Source organism: Candoia aspera, chromosome 1 (assembly GCF_035149785.1).
Source record: "Candoia aspera isolate rCanAsp1 chromosome 1, rCanAsp1.hap2, whole genome shotgun sequence".
Taxonomy (NCBI): Eukaryota; Metazoa; Chordata; class Lepidosauria; order Squamata; family Boidae; genus Candoia; species Candoia aspera.
The window spans coordinates 292584152-292607026 of record NC_086153.1 but is presented as its reverse complement, the minus strand read 5'-3'; the positions used below and the strand labels follow the sequence as shown (position 1 = coordinate 292607026).

The window sequence follows — 22875 nt, the reverse complement described above, 5'->3', positions numbered from 1 at the left end:
ATGTGAGAAGAAATCACATTTTTTTCATACCATTAAAGCACCTGCATCTTTTGTAGCACTCATGTAGCTGCTTTGAAGGATGTTAGAAATGTATTCTGGGACCACTTGAAATGAAGTGGGTATGCAGGAACATTTGGAAATAGCTTGGCTGCTTTAACAATTCAATGAGAAGTATTTTCTTTGGGCTCTTACACATTACAAAGAGCCTTGTTTGCATGCTTTGCATAAACCTCTTAAGTCATTCCAGCTGTAATATGTTTTTCTGCAGGCCCAAGGCCAAGTTTCAAAGTAGTTTATGTCTGTTCTGCTCCAAATATATTGTAGTGCTATGACATTACATGTCAGGAGTTCTGATGCAAACTAATACTGTGTGGTGTTCATTCTTTGATCATTGAAAGAAAAATTTTGTTGAATTGATACCTTGAAACTCTCAGCAGGCAGTGTTCTGTCTTCTTTGCCACATACAATGAACAGGTATTCTTCATCTGCAACATCAGTTGTTAGACTGTAAAGAGAAGGTGTAGGGTAGATAGAGTAAAGAAGATGTTTTCCATACTTTTTAGAGGCCATAATAGAGTCTAGTTTGATATAAAATCAAATTAAACAATATGCAGATTGTATGAGGTGTATGTATGAGTGAAAGAGCTGGAGACAGGTGGGAATGTGGATCAGATAAGCTTATTGTGCAGGCTACAGTCCTTTAGCCTGCACGGTACAATGCACTGCAGTCCTTCCAATGTTTTAGTCTTTTGTTTTAGTCTGCATGCTCCCATGAAGAAACATTTTTTTCAGATACAATTTTTCAGGAAGATTCAAAGTAAAGCCCAGAAAAGTTCCAATACCAACGTAGAAACTTGTTTGTATTTCTCTGGATGTCAGCCATAGTGTAGAAGGCAAATACGTTCATTTTTTAAATTTCTAAACTACTTTCGGGTCAGCAGTAATCATGTTGCTTACAGTCATCAGTTTATATACCACTTTCTGACTGGTTTTGAATGTGAGTGAAGAAGCTGAATATTTAGGAGAAAATAAAGTATTCCTGTGTCTCTTATTTACACATGAAACTGGAGTAATTGCTGTTTCATCTCACGAGCTAAATATCTCAGTGTGTATGTCCTTGTGTAACATTTTATAAAAACCTGATTTTTTTCCACAAAATGAATTTCATGGAGTACTCACTGTAGTATCCTTTGCAAGTATTAATAAGAGAATAGATGCTGTTGTCAGTGTTTATCCCACTCCCATTACTTTGAAACCCAGCGGAAGGCAGTTCACCAACGTCTAGCTCTAAAGTCGTCAAAAGGAAGCAAGCCAGTAAACAAAGGAATGAGTCCTTTCTTTTCTTGTGAAAATATCAATATAACCAGAGGAAAAAAATCCATTCTGTTCCTTGCATTTTCTTGTACTGTAGTTTGTTTCCATGTACAAGAATGATAGTGATTTGAAAATGGAACTACACTTTCCCCAAAATTCTTCCTATTACATAGATTTTAGGAATTCCTTCAGAAAATAAAAGCTAATAGCAATATATGAATCTTTCTTACCATGTTATTTATCATACGGAAATACAACATATTTCACAACCCTTTTTCCTGTTTTTTCCCCCCATGCATTCTCATCTTAATGTATGATTCAGAATTGTGTAGTTCATTTTCTGTGATGTTCAACTTAAACGATTAGTGAAAAACTGGAGGTATTTTAAAATACTTGATATCATACTATCTTAAAATACTCCCCTTATCAGAAAAATATAAAGAATGAATTCCGTTTTCATTTTCCACCAGACAGGAAAAATAACAAAAAAAAACTTGTTCCAAGTTTATCTTTTAAATGTGTTTTGGGGAAGTATTTTTACAGTTCATTTCTTGAAAACTTCTGGTCAGCACAAGAATAAAACATTCAGTGGTATACAAATTACCCCAATTCTGTTTTATTCTTGTGAGGCGCTGCGGGTTAAACTGCTGAGCTGCTGAGCTTGCTGATCGGAAGGTCGGCAGTTCGAATCCGTGTGACGGGGTGAGCTCCCGTGGCTAGTCCCAGCTCCTGCCAACCTAGCAGTTCGAAAACATGCAAATGTGAGTAGATTAATAGGTACCGCTTTGGCGGGCAGGTAACGGCGTTCCGTGTAGTCATGCTGGCCACATGACCACGGAAGTGTCTATGGACAAACGCCGGCTCTTCGGCTTTGAAACGGAGATGAGCACCGCCCCCTAGAGTCGGACACGACTGGACTTAATGTCAAGGGAAACCTTTACCTTTATATACCACTGTACAAACTCCTTGCCAGTTATTCCTGAATGAACTGGCATTTTTAAGACTTCAGGACAGTATTATTTAAAACTTACTAGGCAACATCTTCATTATAGGTATAAATCCTAGTAGGAAGAGCTTATCATTTAAAAAAGGCATTTATTTAAAAATATTTATTTACTGCTTTATGGAAAAAAGCAATTTAGTTACTCTTAGCTGATCTGTGAATTGTTCCTCAGAAACTCCTGTTTCTATCTTTTGAACCCTGGGAGCAGGCATCAGATGTTGATTTATAGAATCTTGTGGTGTTAGAAAAGAAAATTTTTGTTGCTTTGCTTACTTCGGGTCCACTGAACATATCTAGAACTATATAAAAATGAAAGGCAGTTGAAATAACAGACAAGTGGTGGCAAGTCACAGAATCACAGTGAAAACAATATGAAATAAAATTGATAAAGCACAATCACAATTAAAATTCACTCTACGGATTTGTATTTGAACCAAATTTTAATAATTAATTTCTTATCAGTTGCCCCTTCTCAACTAGATTGCCTTATCAGTCACTAATCAAAGACATAAATTTGGCCAGTTCAAGTTTTCTCTTTCTGGTAGGGAAGAGACTAGCCTTATAAGTTATAAATCTGATTAGCAGCCCTAATTGGAACTTGGGAACTTTTAGCTTTTAAGAGTTACTAAAATTAAAAATAAGAACCTATTACATAGTAAAACAAAAATAATGCTAATTCACATGAGTTAACTGTTAACATAGCAACATGTTAATCTCAGAATTAGAAATTTTAATTTTTAAAATCAAATATCTCTCTGCCTTCCATCAGAAGAACATTGTTTTAAGAGAATGAGAGATTAATATGAATATATTTTCATGAATTATATTTTAATGCTTGTTTTTTCATAGTTTGATTTCTGTAGTATATGGAATAATATCTAGTTTGGGTTTAAACTTGCAAAGACTTTAATATTAAATAGTTTATATTAAACTTGCAAAGTTTTCAGGAATAGTTGAATCAATAAAAGAGAAAAGGAAAAAAACATTAAAGTTACTGCTTGGTAGGTTGCCTGCTTTCATCTATGTATCTGATGAAATGAACTCATGAAACCTATGCTTTTTAATAACATTTGTTAGTCAGAAAAGATGCTTACCAGACCTCTTCTGATTTTTTGCTGTAGATCTCTATTCAAGAAAATACTAACTTGGTTACCAGTTTTGTTTTCATCTTGCAGAATCTTAGTATCTGACATATTAGTAAGTAAAAATTCAGTTTTTGAAGAGAAATGTACCAAATAGGTTATAAATAGATTATAAATTTAATGTTGAGTCTTGTTCATCCCCAAGAATTTGGGGAAAACTTTTTAAAATCTACACACATTTTGCCCAGTTTGGGGTATCTAGTTATGTGCTTCTGCTACTGGAATCAGCATTTGATTTTTGCCTTTCCTATCAAGCATCGTTTTCTAAGTATTTGTCTAAGTATGCTGCTAAAGAATCTTACAGTATGTGCAGTGACCGATGAACCCAGACAGCTGTAAATAGCATATAAAAAGTTTTTAAGAAAGTTCTATGGATTTTAAAGTAATTTTTAAGTTGTTGAGCGTTCTGAGACCAGGATTACAAAGGGCACTATTACATTTAGCTTTTAAAAAATAAATCTTGCTATAAAATGGAGCAGATCAGATAATTTTCTAGGCATGTGACTTTTGCCATTTTATTTCATACATCTTAATCTGTTGAGGAATCTTATATTTTGAACCAGCGCTTAAAAGTATGGTTTTATTTTTGCAATCCTTTGTTTCTTCCTCTATTAAAAAAAAATTCATAATTCATTGTTAGAAGCAGCTTTCGCTATTTATTTTTAATCAAACAACCTATTTACACACAACTCTTTAGATGAGATTACTGTGGCCATAAACATTGTTCACATGACTGACATTTTTATGAAATGGGGTTTCCCATTTCAACAGAGAGTAAGAAGAGGTTATTCCTGCTGATGCTTATTGACTCTGGCCTGCCACTGGAATCTGCCTTGGAGTGAGCTAGGTATTTCTAGAACAAACATTGATGTTCCCCTTCTCACCTAGTCAGGTCATTTGTCATTTACTTTCTGAATTTCTGATACTGCATTTTATTATCCTTGAAAATAAAATCTTGAATTTTACTGTTTGAAAGGGATCCTTCAACAAGAACTAAATAAGATTAACTGAGCTTTCTGTTACAAACTTATTAGTATTTTTGCAGATAAGGAGCAGCCTAAGTAAAACCAACTACCCTTAAAGATCTGTAAAACAGCAATTCGTTTGCTTTTCTAAAGAACTGAAATTGATGGAAGAAAATAATTATACAATTATGAAACAACAAAAATATTACCTATTTGTTAAAGTAATCATTATAAAACTGATTCCTTCCTTCCTTCCACAACTCTTCATTTTAAACTCAAATCTCATGTTACATCATATTTTCCATAAAATTACACAAAGTAAAAATGGTGTAGTAAACATGCTAAGGAACTCTGGTTGCACATGGTATTATGCCTACATGTTTAACACACAGAGTCTGTGTTAAGGGTGAAACAGCCTTTTGATTTCAAATATTGTGGAAAATGTGTAATATTTTACCCAAAACACATCGTTACTATTGGTCAGTTTATTTAAAGCTCTCCTTATCCGTTTCTGTTTCCTAAAATGAAGTAAGTATTCCAGCTGACATACATTTTTTCTTTAGATTCTCATTGAATGAATACCCCAGAGCTTTGAAAAGCAATAGGAAGTGAGGAAACTAGCTTGAGTTAGGAAGAGTGTGTAATTAGCATTTAAAATACCACAATTAATAATGCAGTCTTTTTTCCCGCTATGATCTTTTAAAGATCAAAAGCTAAATTTGATTTAATTTAATTTAAATAAAATATTATTTCTTATGTCCTTAATATTTGTTTTCTTTTCATTTCATTAAAAAATGAACTTTAAAAGCAACTACTTAATTTGCTGTGTTGAGGTGGGTCATATGGTAATTTAGATCCAAAAAGTTAAACAGAAAGTTAGTTGAGATTTCATTTTGTGTTTAAATGCCCCTTTTCTTTTGTGTTGTTTTCTTCTTTTTGTCTTACGTTACATTATTTCCATTTACAAGGCACATCTTGCTTTTATTTGTTGTTGTGGCTTACTTTAAATTACAGTGCTTCAAGAGAACCTTAGTCTTTGATTTGATAATTGTTTATTTTATTTATTTATTTATTTGTCGAATTTCTCTGCCGCCCATCTCATATACGATGACCCTGGGCAGCTTACGGATAATAAAATGACAATCAAGAACAGTACAATATAAAATCGATGCAAATATAAATATACATAAATACCAACACAAGTATAAAAATACAAAAAAATAAAGTATAAAATTCGAGATGGCAATAGGATCTTATCCTTGGCACGATCACAGTGCCAGCCACCCCCATGACTGGCTATCCCCCCTCCCATCCCAAGCAAGGTGGCACAGCCATGTCTTCACCCTCTTCTGGAAGGCCGGGAGAGTGGGGGCCTGTCTTATCTCTGGGGGTGAGCTGTTCCAGAGGGCGGGTACCGCAGCAGAGAAGGCCCTCCTCCTGGACCCTGCCAATTGGCAATCCCTCATGGGCAGGGTCCATAGCATGCCCCCTCTGCCTGACTGGGTGGGACAGGTCGATGTAGTGGGGGTGAGGTGGTTCCTCAAGTAACCTGGACCCATACCATGTAGGGCTTTAAAGGTGATAACCAACACCTTGAATTGGACCCGGAAGGAAACTGGTACAATGCAGCTCATGCAGCAGTGGTGTTATGTGTGCCCCGCTTGGGGCTCCCAAGACTGCTCATGTGGCTGCATTCTGGACCAGCTGTAGCTTCTGGATACTTTTCAAGGGTAGCCCCATGTAGAGTGCATTACAGTAGTCTATACGGGAGTGACCAGGACATGAGTGACTGTTCGGAGGGACTTCCGATCCAGGAAGGGGCGGAGCTGGTGCACAACATGAAGTTGTGCAAAGGCTTCCCTGGACACGACTGCCACCTGCTCTTGGAGCAGGAGTCGTGAGTCCAAGAGGACCCCCAGATTCTGCACCAGGTCTGTCTGGGGCAGTGCAACCCCATCTAGAATGAAAGATGGTAAGTTCCCAGATACCCAGAATAATGTCAAATGTCTGTAACTATTTCATTGAAGATTAATAACATTCACATTCAACCTTTCAGAATATTGCATTGTTTCTTTGAACTAATGAAGCCATTCAGAGATTTATTTTTACTACCAAAGTACCTAATTTTAGGTATAGTTGCCACCATTTTTGTACTGCTGCAGTTGTCAGAATCATTACCAACAAATTGCTGGCATTAAGTAAAAGCACCCTAGATATTCTATGAGAATTACTTGTTAAAAAAAGAAAATCAAAACAGAAAATAAGGGTAGGTATAGGGCAATGCTTTATCTTTGCAAAATCTTACATAATGTTAATGTTTATGACATGATCTGACCTTAATATTTTTCAAACCCTGATGTAGTGACAAATAGAGCATTTTAAGCTGCAATCTTACACAAATTTACATGGGACTAAATTCCATTCAATTTGGGCATTTAGTTCTGAATATATGTATAATATTGGTCTGTCAGTGTTTTACTTTGAATACTGAGGTTTTTTGTACTTATGAAAATATAGGTGTTACTGTTTGTCTTGCATTGAAAGAAATAAATTCAAAATGTTTTATGTACCCACTGATTATTTTTTCCTTACAGCTCTGCCAATATCTGCCGTGCTGAAATGTTTTAATTTGAATTTTCTTCCTTTTATCTTTGTTTTCTCTGTTGCTGCTTTTTCTGTGACACAACCTTTCATTATAGTCACTCTTCTTTTTTTCCTTCCCTACTTCTTTCTTTTCCCTTTTTAAAGCCATGAGAAGCCGATCCATTGGTGAATGTGCTCTGCCATCGGCCTATATACGCAGTGCTAAAAGTGCTCCTGTTCTGATCCATACTTCCAAACCCTTCTTGCCTGATATTGTTCTCACTCCCCTTTCTGATGAGCTTTCAGGTAGTGCCACCTCTGCTAATTTCTGCACTCCCTTTTCACTTTTTTAATCCTTCTGCTTTCAAAAATCTGCAAAATCAGTACTTTTTCAAAGTAAAACATTTAGGGGTGGGGAGGAAATAAGAAAGGTACAATTATTTCAGTTTTGTGATATGCTGTATTTTCGGCTCATTCTGGAACTGTGAGAAGCTAGTGCTGTGCCAATTGCTCTTAAAAATGCAATTTTCTGCCTTTGCAGCTAAATTTTTTAAATTGTTTTGATACAAGTATCCGAAATATTTTTGAAGTAAGTTTTCTTCATGGATGGCAGGACAGGAAAAAGGGTATAATGAATTTTTGAACAAAGAAATGTCAAGGACATTTTCAATATACTGTATAGGCTGGTCAAAGGCTGTAATAAAATTATTATTTATTATATACTGTATAGTAAACTATAATTGCTGTTTATTGTTTTGATTTATTTTCTGACATTATGGCTTTTGCTTATTATAATCAGTATCTTGGGAAATATGTCAGAAAATGCACAATTATTACTAAAAGTGTGTTAGAGTTATTTTACTAAATATTGTACAAATAACTTATACTTTGGATGCAGTTTTACAAATTCTACAACTATAAACAGTGAGAAAAATAAGAACTAGCTATCATTTTTAGCTGGCTTTTAAAAGTAGACTGCTACTTATTACTGTGGTAATGAAATCTTATCATCTGTTGAAATGGTTGATGCTCTCAGTAAGCCATTTTGTACTAATTTTTAATCTCCATTCCTGCATTCCATGTTAAGTGCTAAATAGTTTGAAATAATGTTTCACACTGATTATAATTTTTGAAGCAACTCAGTTTTATTTCTTATGCCTCTGAATTGTAAGTAGTAAGTGTGTTATTCTAATTCACAGTTCAGCTGTACTGAATTATGTATTGCATACTGTAGGAAAAGGCAATTTAAATTCTTTTTTTTAGCATTGCCAGGGTCCCTTCCCCACCTTATTTTAGATTCTTCTAATTAAAATCAGTAAACAGAAAAGAAATTGGCATGCTGTAAAGCAAAGCATCAGCCTTCAGCATAAACTTTAGTTCGATGTGTCTTTGATGCCCACATAGACAGCAGTGCATTCTTAAAAAATAAAAATGTGCCTGAAATATAGGGCTTTGTTTATGGTTGTGCTTACCTGACTAGAAAAAAGAAAAAGGTAACAGTGATAAAGATAATCCTGGGAGGCTGCATGTGTGTAGTAGGCAACCATGTCATTAGTTTGCATTCTACTAAACCGTTTTGTAACTGGCCCTGCCTACACTTGTAGCTATTACTGATAGCCATTTTATAAGAATGCTTACAGTAATATCTTAAAATTTCAAATGGGTCCAATAACACAAAAAGATTGGCTTTGATATACCAATATTCCATATTTGGTAACTCTTGTCAGTTATAAGCATTAGGGGTAGAGTTAGCGGAAACACAAACAAAACTCTTTTAACTGGAATAGTGTATAGAGTTTCAGATAGTATGTATGCTGTCTTCCAAGCTATTCCAGTCCATTCCTACTATCTTCCATTTTTTTCAGCAATTAATATTCGTTGGGGTTTTTATTCCCCTTTAATTTGTTTTCTAATTTTTTGGTACTTCTGTAAATTGTTCCATCAGGCCCGCTGATAGTTCTGTTCTTATGCAATGATCGTGCTCTTTGGGCTATCTAAGAAATAGGAAAATAAATTTACTAGGATTTAAGGATATATCGGAGATTTGAATGGAGTTTCAGAATTGATATTACTGTAGCAATATCTTCAGAAACATTCAGAACATGGAAAAGGTATGCCTTCACAAACACCATCAGGGCACTCAGGACTTGCAGTTATAATACAAAAAGAGGCCAAAATGAACATGAACTATTGCCCATTTGGGGTTTGAGTATTTAGTCATGTTTAAAAAAAACTAAAATGGAATTTCATCTTCTGAAATGTAACAAGTGAGTTTTATCATAGGTATCCAAAAAGAGCACATACTAAATTCTTAACCATGTCATTACAAAGCATTTTCTTCTAACCTTGGCAGACAACTGCAGTAATGTTAATTTGAAATCTATGCAATACCCTAATTGGTTAGAAGAAAATGCTGTATTCTAAATTATTTGACAGGAAAGAAAATTGAGCTTTTGCTCTGTTGGCTTGTCAAAAGAGGCATCTTCAATGATGCTGTAGCAAACGTGTGTTTAATGCTTATTTATTAATAAACTAGCCTTCAGTTTCAATCCGTGGAACTAATTGGGACCAGCAAATCATTTGATGAGGTATTTTGCTCGCTGGTGAAGTGCCCTTTTTGATTTGCTTCCTGAAGCACCCTCAAAGGCTCAGCATGGCTGCTTCAAGGCCATGGGTAAGTCTTCTGAGAATACTGAGAAAATTTCAGGAAGGCCTCCAAACAGCCAAGATGACACTTCAAGGGGTTTCAGCTGTGGCTGCTTTACACCTTCAAGGAATGGATCCAGAGGAGCAGTTTGCTCATAAATAAAACCAGGAAGTCAGATTGTTTTATACAGACCTGTTGTATTTGTGGATTAAAATAATCATGTTATGTTGTCATCCTCAGAGTTCTTCTATAATCCCATTTTTTAAGAATACGTCATTTTATTCTGTAACTGTTTATAGGCTGCAATGCACCACAGAGGTATTTCTATTTTATTTTGGAATATGCACTCTATGATAAATTTTATTCATTACTTGAAAATCACATTTTCTTGAAACATTTATCAGAATGGCTGGTATCTTTAGCCAGTTAACAAAGCAGTTCTATTTAGTGCTTTTCAATTTGAAGTGTTAGTCTAAGAGCAGATTACTACTTCCCGTTAAGTATCTGTTGCAGAAAGGTGAAGTTAGGAATATCTTTTGACTAGGAGTATAGAAAACCCTAGTAAGTTTCTAACACCATCATGTCTTTTGCTTTAAAAGGGCACAGACTTTTTTTAATGCACAAAGTCTCCACTCCTTTGTATGAGCGGAGACTTCGTACATTAAAAAAGGGCTATGCCCTTTTAAAGGCCGCTTCAGTTAGCTGGGGAAATCAGGAACATGGATTCTTTTTGACAGAATGTAATTGATCCATTGGATAGATTGCTCTTTTTCGGAAATTCCTGTCTCCCAAAATTTTCCCTGAAGTATTGGAAGATGTGAATAGGAAAATAATTTAATAGCAGTCAATTCAGGAAGGATGGCATACAGTATACCCAAAGAAAACTAATTTCCAACTTTTATGTTACAAAATCCTATTTAATCAGTACAGGAACTCATTTTGAATGGGTAAATGTGGTATCGTGTAATGTGTATGAACTGCTTTTGCTTTTATGACCAAGAAAATGCTTCATTTAGTGAAATCCTGCACTGGGCAAAAAGAATTTTGTCAACTAAGTTGAGAACTTTATGCGATGAGGCTATAGCTCCCACCACTAAATGCTTTTACTCGGTTTCTGTTATTGATACTTTTAATTTAGTAAAAAAAATTAAAAACCTTCAGCTTTGTGAATATAGATTGTTTTTTTGTTTTGTCGTTAGTTTCTATCTAGTAAAAGACCTGTGTCTCTTGCTTAAAAATGTCAACAGGTTTATGATGACGTCATGTGCTATAATTTTAAAAGTGGGGAAATCACAATTATTTGCTTAGTTCTTCGTTCCAGGAATCTTCAGGAGTAACCTAAGAGAACCATATTATTTTTCTGCATGTTCCATTTAAATTTGCAACATCAAATGTAGCTTAAACATCTTCCATGTTTCTTCCTTTCTCTGTTTTTCTGTTTCTTTAACAACTAGCCTGATGAGTTCTTGAAAAGTTTTATAATCTTGAACTTGCCTTACAACATTATTGCTTCAAATGGATTTCTGTTTTGTGCTGTCTGGGTAACTGGTGTTTTGTAAGTTGTAGGCTAGGCAGCACTGGTATGAATACTGTAGAGTTATCAGTAAATGTGTTGTGAGTTAGGTCATCATGTTCAAGCCACCTATTTGGGTTTATTTGTGGATTCTGCCATACTTTTTTCATATCTCCTATGGTTCTTCTTCAGTCAAGTTCTTGTGATCATTCTACACTTACATAATTTTTGCCCTGTGAAAAGAAATCAAATTCCCTATTACATATATTCATTCTCGAAAGCCTTAATACCGTACCATTTTCTTGCCTGCTATTTTCTTCCAGCTAATGTTGATCTTAGTTGCAAAACCTAATACAAATTTCTTGAGCAAAATCTAATGTGAGCTTGCTTTTGCTCATATATCTTTTTCTTTCTTCTCCATTTCAGCCCATTGACCCTTTTTCTGAGAGTCTTCTCCACCTTATTTACTAAGCAAATAAAAGTAGAATGGGGGAAAGGGAGTCAGCCACTCAGCACTTATATTGGTAGAAACTTTCTGTAAGCTGCCCCTTGTTTTTGTTTTCTAATGAATTAGAAAGTTATTGTATGGTGGCTTCCTTCAGGATAAGGTGAAGATAGAAAACCCAACTGTAAATAATTAGAATTCTCTCGTTGTAGCATGCTCTTCAAATAGTTTTGTTCAGGGTTTTTGTTTTTTGTTTTGCTTTTTGTTTAATCAATCATTTACTAATTAACTGTAGTACAACAGCTGAGAATTTCAGGCATAGAATTAAAAAAAAACTATTGCATGGAACCAAATGCAGAAAAGAATTCCTCACTATTAATAATTGAGCTAACACAGCAATATGCAATACATTTTCTGAACAAATTATATTTGATTTTTCAAAATGTCTCCAAAGTACTACTGTCATAAAGATCTTATTGGACTTGTATAATTATAAATAACATCACTAAAATGTCCTCTTGTACACATGAGTGTATGAATATATCTTTTCTATTTGTCTCAAGAAAGATTTTCTATATAGATAATAGAGTAGTGCAATAGCTCAGATTCAATTCCAAACAGATGCATCAGTGCATGCCTTGGCACAACCCTAGCCCCTGTCTTAAAGCAACCATATCTTTTCCTCAGAACATCAGCTGCCCTCCACAGCTGCCATGCAGTCTTAGGAAAAGGTGCAATTACTGTAATGAATGGCAGATATATTTGTGTGCTCCAGAGCATGTTTTCAAGTTGAACCTGAAACTCTGCACAACCTTAACAGAGAGGAAGATAGTATGGAAGTAAATGCTGCTGTAAAAGTAGTATTACTGGAGAAGTCTGTGTAGGCAATTAAATGCTGAATGACAAAGAGCCATAGTGTTCTAGGTCTGCTTTCTCTTCTCCTGCAACTTTTGAGTGAATTGTTTGCTCTCGTCTTCGAGAATCAACCTTTGAGATAGTTATTTGACCAAGTAATTATTGAAGCTTTTTATCAAATGCAGAAACCTTGATGAAAAAAACCCTTCCAGACACTTGTATATGGAAGAATTGTGAAGCTAATCCCTCGACCTAGGTGATACAGCAAACTGTGTTCTAATACCAAGTAAGGATCGGGAGAATGAATGCTGTTTGTACACTAAGAGAGGATAGAGCTCTGTTTGGACCTTTGCTGATCCGTTTGGGTGAATGCAATTCCAGAGCTGTTTAAGATGGTCTTATTCCATGTCTAAGAATGAAGCAGACCATTTTAGAATGGAACCATTCAATTAACAATAGTTTTTCCATACAAAGTTAGAGTGCCTCAAAGTAGGAGCTTGAGAACAATCATGATGGTTTAGTCCAAAATCTCATTGGATAAATGAAATTTACTGTGGATGCACTTCTGAAGTGAAGAAAAACAGGCAGCTTCCTTTTAAGAGCTTCCATGAACTTAGAAACATAGAAAGTTGTTTTATATCAGATCAGAAAATTAGGCTGTGTAACTAAATATTATCTATACCAATTAGTATTGGCTCACCAAAATTACATAGGAATCTTTTCCAGCCCCATTTGAGTGAGATGTTAGGGAATGAACATGGAACTTGGCATTGAACTGGATTTGCACATGAATGTATGCTATACCTGTAACTTAGTATCCTTCCTATAAACCTCTCCAGTGGATACTCTAACAGCAAGTCTGTATGGAAGTGAAAATATATTTGTTTCTCCTAATGTAAAAGATAGAAGAGAAATGTTGTACTGTAGGAATATTTGTATGTGTCTCTAATCAGTTAAGGCTAAAAAGAGAGAAAGCTAGTCAGAACAGAGAAGGACACTTTTCCCCTCAATGACACAGCACTTTTTATTGAGGTAGTACCTTAGTTCAAATTGTTCTGTACAGGAATGTTAAACAGAATTCTAAGCTAACATAACAGTCCAGGGCAGTAATAAAAAAAATCTGTTACACTCACTGATAACTTACAGCTGAGAGGTCTCTGATAATGCAGTGACAATAAATGACTTATTTATGTTTTCCCATGCCTTTCCTTCTCTGTATAGAAACAGGAGAATAGGACCCTCATTAATCTGATTTATCTGATCATAGTTTATTTGTATATTATGAGATTTATAAGAATATAAGAGGAGCCCAACAGTCAGTTTGGCATAGTGGCTAAGGCACCAGGCTAGAAACTGGGAGACAGTGATTTCTAGTCCCACCTTAGGCACAAAGCCAGCTGGATGACCCAGTCACTCTCTCTCAGCCCTAGGAAGAAGAAGGCAATGGCAAACCACGAAATCTTGCCAAGAAAACTGCAGGGTTTAGTCCAGGCAGTTTCCAGGAGTCAATATTGACTTGAAGGCACCAAAAAAAAAAAAAGAGGAGCCTTGCTAAATCCAGCCAATTAGCCCAACATTCAGATATCAGTGTATACAGGAAACTCATAAAAATGGACAAGAAGGTGATAGTTATTATTCACTGCTGTTCCCTAACACCTGTTATTTAAGGTATTATATCTCTGATTTCAGAGGTGGTAAAAGCTGTCAAGAGTAGTCACCATTGGTAGCCTGATCTCTCATGAATTTGTTCAATCCCCTTTCTAAATTACATTATATAAAGAAGTACTTCCTGCTATGAGTCTTGAATCTCTCCACATTTAGTTTTAATAGATAAGTAAATTTTGATACGATGAGAATTTATATTTTTTATGCCATGCCAAATCTTACATATAGCTGCCATGCCATCTCTTACTTGCTCCAAGCCAAAAACCCTTCATCATAAGCTAATTGCTCTGACCTCATCATTTATGCTGTCCTTTTTGCAGTCTTTCTGGTTCTGTAATAGTCTTCAAGTGTGGTGATGCAAATTGTACATAGAACTGCCAAGTGCAATCTTATAATAATTATATAAAGGCATTAGTCTGTTGACTGTTTCATTTTCAGTTCTTTTTCTAATAATTGTTGGGCCACATACCCAAACTTAGCAGGAAGTCATAGGTCTTCAAGAGCTTGATCCTTTGTGCAAAGGGTCAGAAACTTCCAGGGAGATGGGCAGTGATAAAATTTGAAAAATAAATAAATAAAAGGTATCTATTCTCAGGATTTAAAATGTATGCTTGCTTCTTGTTCCCACCCTCCTGAGTTAATAAATACTTAGCTGGTTGCCTGATGACTTTAAACAATTGAAATACAATGGCCCTCTTTAGCCTGGGAACCACTAGTTTCTGCCCACCCACCACCTACCCCCAGCCACAGCCCTGACAATAATTTCAAACGGGAATTTTTTAAGTTGCCCCAGGTGCCTTTCTTGTTCATGAACTGCCGGATCAGAACTCACCAATAGATGCATTAATGAGGTAAGAATTGCCCTTGCAGAAATCATTCTGGTTCCTTTTGAGCAAGACTTAATATATATTCTATATGTTTGATTATTTTCTTTTTTAAAAAATTCTACTTTTTACCAGGCAAAGATGTTAACTAGCCTGTATCTCCCCTTCCTTAATTATCTTTTTTTTAAAAATGGAGTTACACTGTCTGTCTTGGGAACAAATGTTGACCTTTAAGTGAAGTTATATATTTTTTGTCAGAATTCCAGCAATTTCTCAATTTGGTTATTTAAAAACCCTTGTTAATTCTAGTTGTGTCATTTCACTTGATTCCCCTTTTGAAAAAGCCAAGAACAATTACGCCTAATACTAGTAAAGCATATCCTCTAACAACCCTTTTATCTAATGTCCAACATCCTGGGTTGCTCCTGTTTTGGATCTCTCTCTCTCTCTCTCTCTCTCTCTCTCTCTCTCTGTACTTTTCATAGTCTTTTTATCAACTGTTTATATTTCTTTTAATGAGTTTAAGTTCTTTACATTTTTTGGCAAGACTTCCATTTAATAAAGGATTCTTTCTTGCCTCTGTATAACACTGGCTCTCAATTAGTGGTAAGTTGTTGGACTGGTAGCAGAAAGACCCATTTTCAGATCTTCCCTTAGTGACAGAAGCTCACTGGGCGATTGTGGGGCAGTCAGTTTCTTTACCCCAATCTGTGTCACATAACTTCTGTCACACACAAATATGTAGCTTTGGATCATTTTCCTCAATCAATAAATGAACAAGTATAATGTTTTGGACTCATTTGTTTCGTTTTAGGGCTTGTATGGAGAATAGATCACGTTTTAGGTCATATTTATGCAGAAATATTTAAAAATCAAAAGGAGTCACAAACTTTTAAGCACCACTGTAAATGTAACAAATAGTTTTTCTGGCTTTGCTCATTAGCTACTCTGGTATTCTGTACTTCATGGCATCATTCATGGTTTAAGCCACACATTCTGAGTGAGCATCTACAACTGTAATGTTGAATAATCTCCATGCTTTCTGGAGTCTTGACTTTCTTGTCTCCCCCTATTTTCTGGAAGTTTGCTCTTTTGAACTCAAATGTGATCATGTTGCCTTTTTAAAAAAATTGTCAGCCTGTATTTCATTGAATGTAATAGCATTATCATCACCTAATTGGTTTCATAATCTTTTTGTCCCAAGCAAGGTTCTAGGCATTACTGATAATTCATTTGAAATAGATATAGATATAGCAAGAAACTGATTAGAATAACATATATTCTAATCAGTTTCTTGCTATATCCACAATGATTCTGTGGAAGAGATTGCTCCATTTATGAGTTCTAGTTTGTAGGATAAGTAGTCTGGTGCCCTTCTGGTTCTAGTGGAGCCCATCTGTTTTGAATAAGCACCTGAGTTGTCCAAAAAGAGAACTCAATGCCTCACAAATCTAATCCCATACCCCCAATACCATTGTCTCAACAGGTATTGAACCTGCTGAACTCTGTCTAAATGGTCCTCCACATGGAAGAAATAGTATTTTAGCATCCTAACCAGTAACCTAAATTTTCGCTTCCAGGAGCACATTGTTACTTTGCTTCATGTAACTGGTGCTACTGGTTCATGCAACGTGAACACAGATCCTTCCTAGCACTATCTACCGGACTATCTGGAGAGTGGTATCTGTAGGACTAGGTAGACAAGTCACCATACAGTCAACATAACCACCATGTACATATCTAGCTGTGCTTCTGTTAATTGAATCGGGAGCCCCTTCCCTCCCAGAGGCATATCCTTAATCCAACATGATTTTATTTATTTGTTTGTTTGTTTATTTACTATCCCATCTTCATTACTTTTATACATAACTCAAGGCGGCGAACATACCTAATACTCCTTCCTCCTCCTATTTTTGGCACAACAACCCTGTGAGACAACTTGGGCTGAGAGAGAGTGAGTGGCCCAAGGTCACCCAGCTGGCTTTCATGCCTAAGGCGGGACTAGAACACTCAGGCTCCTTAATTCTAGCCTTGTGCCTTAACCACTAAACCAAACTGGTAAAGGTAAATATGTCTTTACCCTTCAAGGAATGACTCCCTTTTCTTCCTTGCACTGATAACCTCTTTCCCTGAGAACTTCATTCTAAGGAGCTGTCACACTTGCACTAGAATGCCACCATGTCATCCATGAATCTATCTTTTTCCAGGTTCTTCATCATTCCCAGGTCTTCCAGGGCAACTACTTTGCTCTTAGGAAAATGAACTTGCTCCTTGAGAGACAGAAGCTTATTGCGGTGATTGCATACTCATGACTTCTGCCAACAGGGAGATACTCTTACACAGTACTATACATTGTGTTTGGGTGAGGTTTAGATAGTTAGGTTTATTAAGTTTCTTTTTATATTAGGAAAAGAGGATTTAGCTGTCCTAGCCTCCTCTTCCAGATTCACTTGGCTGCTCAGTTTGTGGGTCTGCTTAACTTCTATTTCTCTGGTTACTTTTGGACTGCAGTATGTTTTTTTGCTGGGAGTCCTTTGTGCTTGGGGACTTGAACTCCCTTTCCACTCTGTCCCATTTTTATAGCTGTGGCTGATTTCCCACAATCTGTAGCTATAGTTTAAAAATAAAGGTGTATGGAGCTTGAAAGAAAATATATTTCTTGTATATTTTTATATATCTTACTGAGTATCAGTAAGATATATAAAAATATACAAGAAATATATTTTCTTTCAAAATATATTTCTTACTTTTATATATCTTACTGAGTATCAAAATTCTTATCAGTGAGTGATGGTTAAAAAACCTTGACTTGGGATAACTTCTTTAAGTAGTATGGGGGGGATCTATATTCTTCTTTCATTAAGAAAGTTAAGGACTCTGTGTTGACCTTGAGTCCTGTTGCTGTAAAGTTTTCTTAGCAACAATACAGAAATGGTTTGCTATTGCTTTCTTCCAGGACGTTTTTTTTTTTTTTTTTTGCCTTCTTAGTCTAACCTACATCTATGGAATTCCCTGATGTTCTCTCATGCAAGTACTAAACTAACCAGGCCTAGACTTGCTTAACTTCTGAGCTCAGAGAAGATGAGCCAATATTGGCATTTGCTTAGAATTTCTTCTCATAGTTAATCATATAAAAAAAAAATACTCTGAATTTTTTTTTTTGGTTCTATTCTAGACATAATAGACATCAGTTTTTGAAGGCCTTGTGTTTTGAAGGTACTTCTTATTTTTCATTGTAGAACTCATTTTCTATGTGCTGTAAAGGCTAACCTGGCACATACAATTCTTACTTGTTTCATTTGCATGATTATTCAACATACAGCTTAGGATATTCCACTAGAGTTGTTTCCACAACATCAAACAATTCACAAATAGTATATATATATCAAACCACTTCAGAGGGCCTTATGATCTGCATTCTCAGCAAAGTCACATGTACCAAAGTATTTTAAAGGTGAATAGAATTAAAGTAACTATCAGAACTGAGTCTCCATATGTATACACTGCTGTCTGCTGCTGCATGATGAGGAACGTGAATCTGGTCCATTCCATGGGACTGTTATTTTGCCATTCATGATCTGCCTATGCCTGATAAAGAATTAGAATTTCTTCCTGTAAAAACAAATCCTAAGTGAACCCTTGTTGCAGTCCATACCTTCCAATTATATTGTTGCTTTACTTCAACTGGGAAAATATTAGAGGTGGGAGATTCTAAATGCAACAATTTATGTTACATAATAAAACAGCCTTGCTCCAGATGAACATTTGTCCATAGATGTATTAAAACTTTGATCTGAATATTTATTTAGCTTATTTATTTTTTATGTATATCCCATTTTTGGCAAAATACTTAAGATGCCCTACAACCAGACTAGGGAAATAGTATTAAAGCTAAATATTTGTAAAACCACCAACATCGAATCTTAATAAAAAAGAAAGGCAATAATAAAATGTAGTATTTGAAACCATTGCTGAAATAAAATAGCTAAATGTGTATCAGAACACTTCACAATATATACTTCAACTTGTCCCATGGAACCTTAAAAGCTGCAGACGTGCTTCTATGGCCACATATAATATTTGCTTTATAATACCTCTTCCTTGTTTTATATCCTCTTGGAAAAAGTTGTAAAAGGCTGCTACAATTGTTTTCATTAACTTCTGTGCTGGTCATTAGAGCTAAGATCTTGTGCAGTAATACTGGCACAGAAAAATATGAACAAGTTTGGTTTTTCTCTTCAGTGTTTAGTAATTTTCTGTTTATCTTTACCTATTTTGACTGATCTAAGACAGCAAGGATTGATTCTGTAATGATTACTATTTCATATTCTTCCAAGTGCTGATCCCACTTATCTCTAGGGAATAAAGAGCTCTCTTGTTAGGATCAAGATACAATTTTGGACATTGAGAAATAAAGTAAAGTAAAATTGTTATGCAGTTAGCATAGGGTATAGGTTCAATTTGTCAGACTTCTTCTGGAATACTATGTTGTGGTTATCTATTAGTTTTATTTAAAAATAGTTTTTGCATGTTTAGGGGAATTTAGGCTGTTTCTGACGGGTCCAACTAGAGGCTGAAAAGTATGTGTATATGCATGTTTCTTAGCAAACCTGTAGAACTGGGAGAAAAGATAGCATTCTATTATGCAGAATTAATCAGGTAAAGAACTGAACCTTATATAATAATTTTAAAACAATATTTGAAAACAATATAACCCTTTCATTTTTATATTTGTGCTTTGTATTTCTATTCACATAGATGTGCACATTAGGAGCTTTTGTTTATTTATCTTACCCTATATATAGAACCATCCAAATTATGATAAACTGTCGGTTCTTGCATTGCATTTCCCCCTAAATAGACAATATGATTAAATGTTTGTTTTGACTCCCTGAATTAAATTAGTATTTAATAATTTATTGGCACAGCCCTAGTTTTAACAGTGTTTCCAAATTTCCCATTACTCTGCTGTTTATTTCTATGAACGTTAACATTTTAAAACTGTCCTGATGATCTAGCTCATACATATTTTGTATATGCATGCAGATGTTTAATAAAATTTCAAATAAACAGTATTTCATTTTACTTAACAAAATATTTTAGGTGCCTTTTTAAGGCAAAATGTTGCATTATTGTACTGAGCAGATTAAATATTAGGAAAATAAAAATATGGATATAATATATACTAAATACATACTTTTTCTGCAGACATTGATGATGCTCAAATCCTCCCACGTCCGCCTCGCATCCGACATTTTTCACAAAGTGAGGAAACTCCTAGTGAAGTTTTTGATGCACTGAATGAGGAGCAACCACTTCCAAGAAGTAGCAGCACATCTGATATACTGGAACCATTCACTGTTGAGCGAGTCAAAGGTGCAGTTCCTGTCATTGACGGTTCATCCCATCATGCTCCAAGCTTACAGAGTTCCACAGAGGCCTCTTCAATATGTAGATCCACTGAAAGTCACATTACTGATACAAATAGCAGAGAGTCTTCTCTGGAAGTTGGGGATAGTATTTATGATCATCTCTGTCAGTTGGTAGGCCCAGTAGAACTTGCAGATGCAGCCTTTGAACAAAACGAATATGTTGACCTTGAAGGTGAAGATGATCTTCTTTCCTCTCTGAGAGAATATCTTAAAGAAAAAGAAGAATTTTTCAGTAGCATTGAGATAGATAAGCATGAGTCTTCTCCTCATGAAGTTGTTGCAGGAATAAGTAGGAGTGATAACTTGCCATTGGATGGAGTAGAGTATACAGACCAGACTGTTACATATGCAAGTAGTACCACTGTTGCAGAAAATACCAATAATACAGAACTACAATTGGAACAAAACCAAACTGGCTTTATAAGTAATATTGCACCTACACAAGTAGATACTTCTACAAGAAACCAAGTTGATAATGCTAAACAATTAAATATTGATAAACACACCCAAAATCTGCTTGATCCCAGGTCAAGTATCCCTATTGACAAGGAAAGGAAGAGATATTTGTACAGACAAATTGCCACTGATGTAGATGTATCTGTGGAAACAGTGTTAGCTGAAAAACATAAGGGTGCCCTCTTTAATGAAAAAGTAACCAACACAAGTGTTACGCATGCAAAGAAAATGTCACATAAAGCCTTAGTTAACCCTGAAATGCTTCACCTTACAGGCATGAGCAAAGTGACACCAACTAAGAGAAGTATATCTGAAACAGTAACTCATAAGGCTAAAATCATGAAAATAGCAACTAAAAAGCGAAACAGTGTCCATGTTACTTTTAGGCCATCTACTGAATCTGTTCAGTTTTATAATCCTCTAGAAAACAAAGAGGCCCCATGGAAAGCAAGACTGCGTAAACTCAGTGGTTTCAGTAGTGGGATCAATAGCAGCAGCAGCCATACAAGTACCAGCTCATCCTCTGGGGCTGTGCTGGTCAGACCTGGAATCTATAGGCATCTAGATGCAGTCAGTACAATTTCTGCTAATAGTAAGCAGAATAAAGAATCAGATGTTCCAGCACTCACGCTGCAGAAGGAAAGTATTGGAATAAATCAGATGTCCAATCGTAGCCCGCCTAAGCCACCAAGTCAGGAGTCGGGACAACAGCAGGGCTCCCTGGGTGGTGTGTATAAATCTGTTGTACATGCTCTTTCGAAGCCGAAGGCAAATGTTTCCCCACAGAGGCAGAGCAGAGTGCCAGCAGAGGCTCCACTGAGGGATCTGTACAGTCATGTAATGGGCTATTTTGGAAAGAAAGCTGCAGGTGAGCACTAATACTGTGCAGCGCACAAAAGGAGAAAGGCAGCATCAGTTTGGCTTTATGCACCTAAAGCAAGCTGTTACAAAGCAATCAAAAGGCTTTCGGGTGATCAGTGCTTTTTCTTGTTTGGTTTTGCATGCGCAATGGCCAGCTGAATTTTTTTCCCCAGTTGTAAGTTAAGTGTATAAACTATAAATTACTAATTATCTTTTAAAAAAAACATTTAATGAACCACTTTGCTGCTGAACACTTAAGGTAGGGAAGAGGAAGAGACAGTAAATTTACAAGTAGATTGTATCTTTGCCATGCTTTTCCTGGCATACCTTGAAACCCAACCACTGAATACAATTGGCAAATAGTTGGTTTCTAATAGAAAATGTAGGTGTGATATCTCTAGTACATCTCCCAAGTTATCACTTACTATATTTGAACTAATTGCAGATGCAATTAGGTTCCTCCTCCTCCTCCTCCTGAAAATGAAACAAAACAAAAAAAAATAAAGTAGATGTCAACATTTCATGTTTGGATTATTTCACCATAACATTCCAGTGTGGATTTTGAGATTTTATTTGAGCAGTTACAAAATATGCTTTAGCGCTTTCTTGGTGCATTCACTGAAATGGATGCACCATTTTCATGGCAACATCTATCACTGCTTTTGTTTTCTGGGGTCATAGAAGTGCATAAAGGTACCATGATAGTTCTTCTTGAGCTAACTATGAGGCCTCTATGTACTAATAAAAATGGACAAGGCTGGCTGTCATTCTAATATCACCATCTTAGTTGACATGCTAAGTAACTTTAAAAAAAAATAATCAGAATTACATTAATTTTCAGCAGTGAGGTAGGATTTTGGTGTTTTTTTGTTTTTGTTTTTGTTTTTTTTGTTTTGTACATTGTATGCTGGCATGATTAACAATGTTCTATAATGCATCCTGCATTGAGATGTTAATGCCATCTGAGGGCAGTCTTTATAAGCATATCGTAGCAGACTAGGTAGTAATACAACATATTGTTTCAGATTGATTTATTTTATTATATTTGGTGCATCTCCTTGGAGAAGATGTTTAGCTTGAATTCTAGGAATATTTAGAGAGGTTTTTTAATTTATTTAATGCCTTGAGAGTGTAATACCAAAATCACTTTTATACCTCAGCGTAACAACA

General features: G+C 35.6%; 1 protein-coding gene across 3 annotated transcripts in view; it reads left to right on the top strand.

Moving 5' to 3' along the window:
* Nucleotides 1-22875, top strand: part of RALGAPA1 (Ral GTPase activating protein catalytic subunit alpha 1) — a 164637-nt gene that overhangs the window by 28794 nt on the left and 112968 nt on the right. Inside the window, exons 17-18 of one of the 3 annotated variants that reach the window (XM_063290052.1) lie at nucleotides 7173-7313; nucleotides 20165-21712. In XM_063290052.1, the coding sequence (XP_063146122.1) occupies nucleotides 7173-7313; nucleotides 20165-21712 (1689 nt within the window). The remainder of the gene's footprint in view (nucleotides 1-7172; nucleotides 7314-20164; nucleotides 21713-22875) is intronic. The other 2 variants (XM_063290053.1, XM_063290054.1) reach the window with 2 other exon arrangements.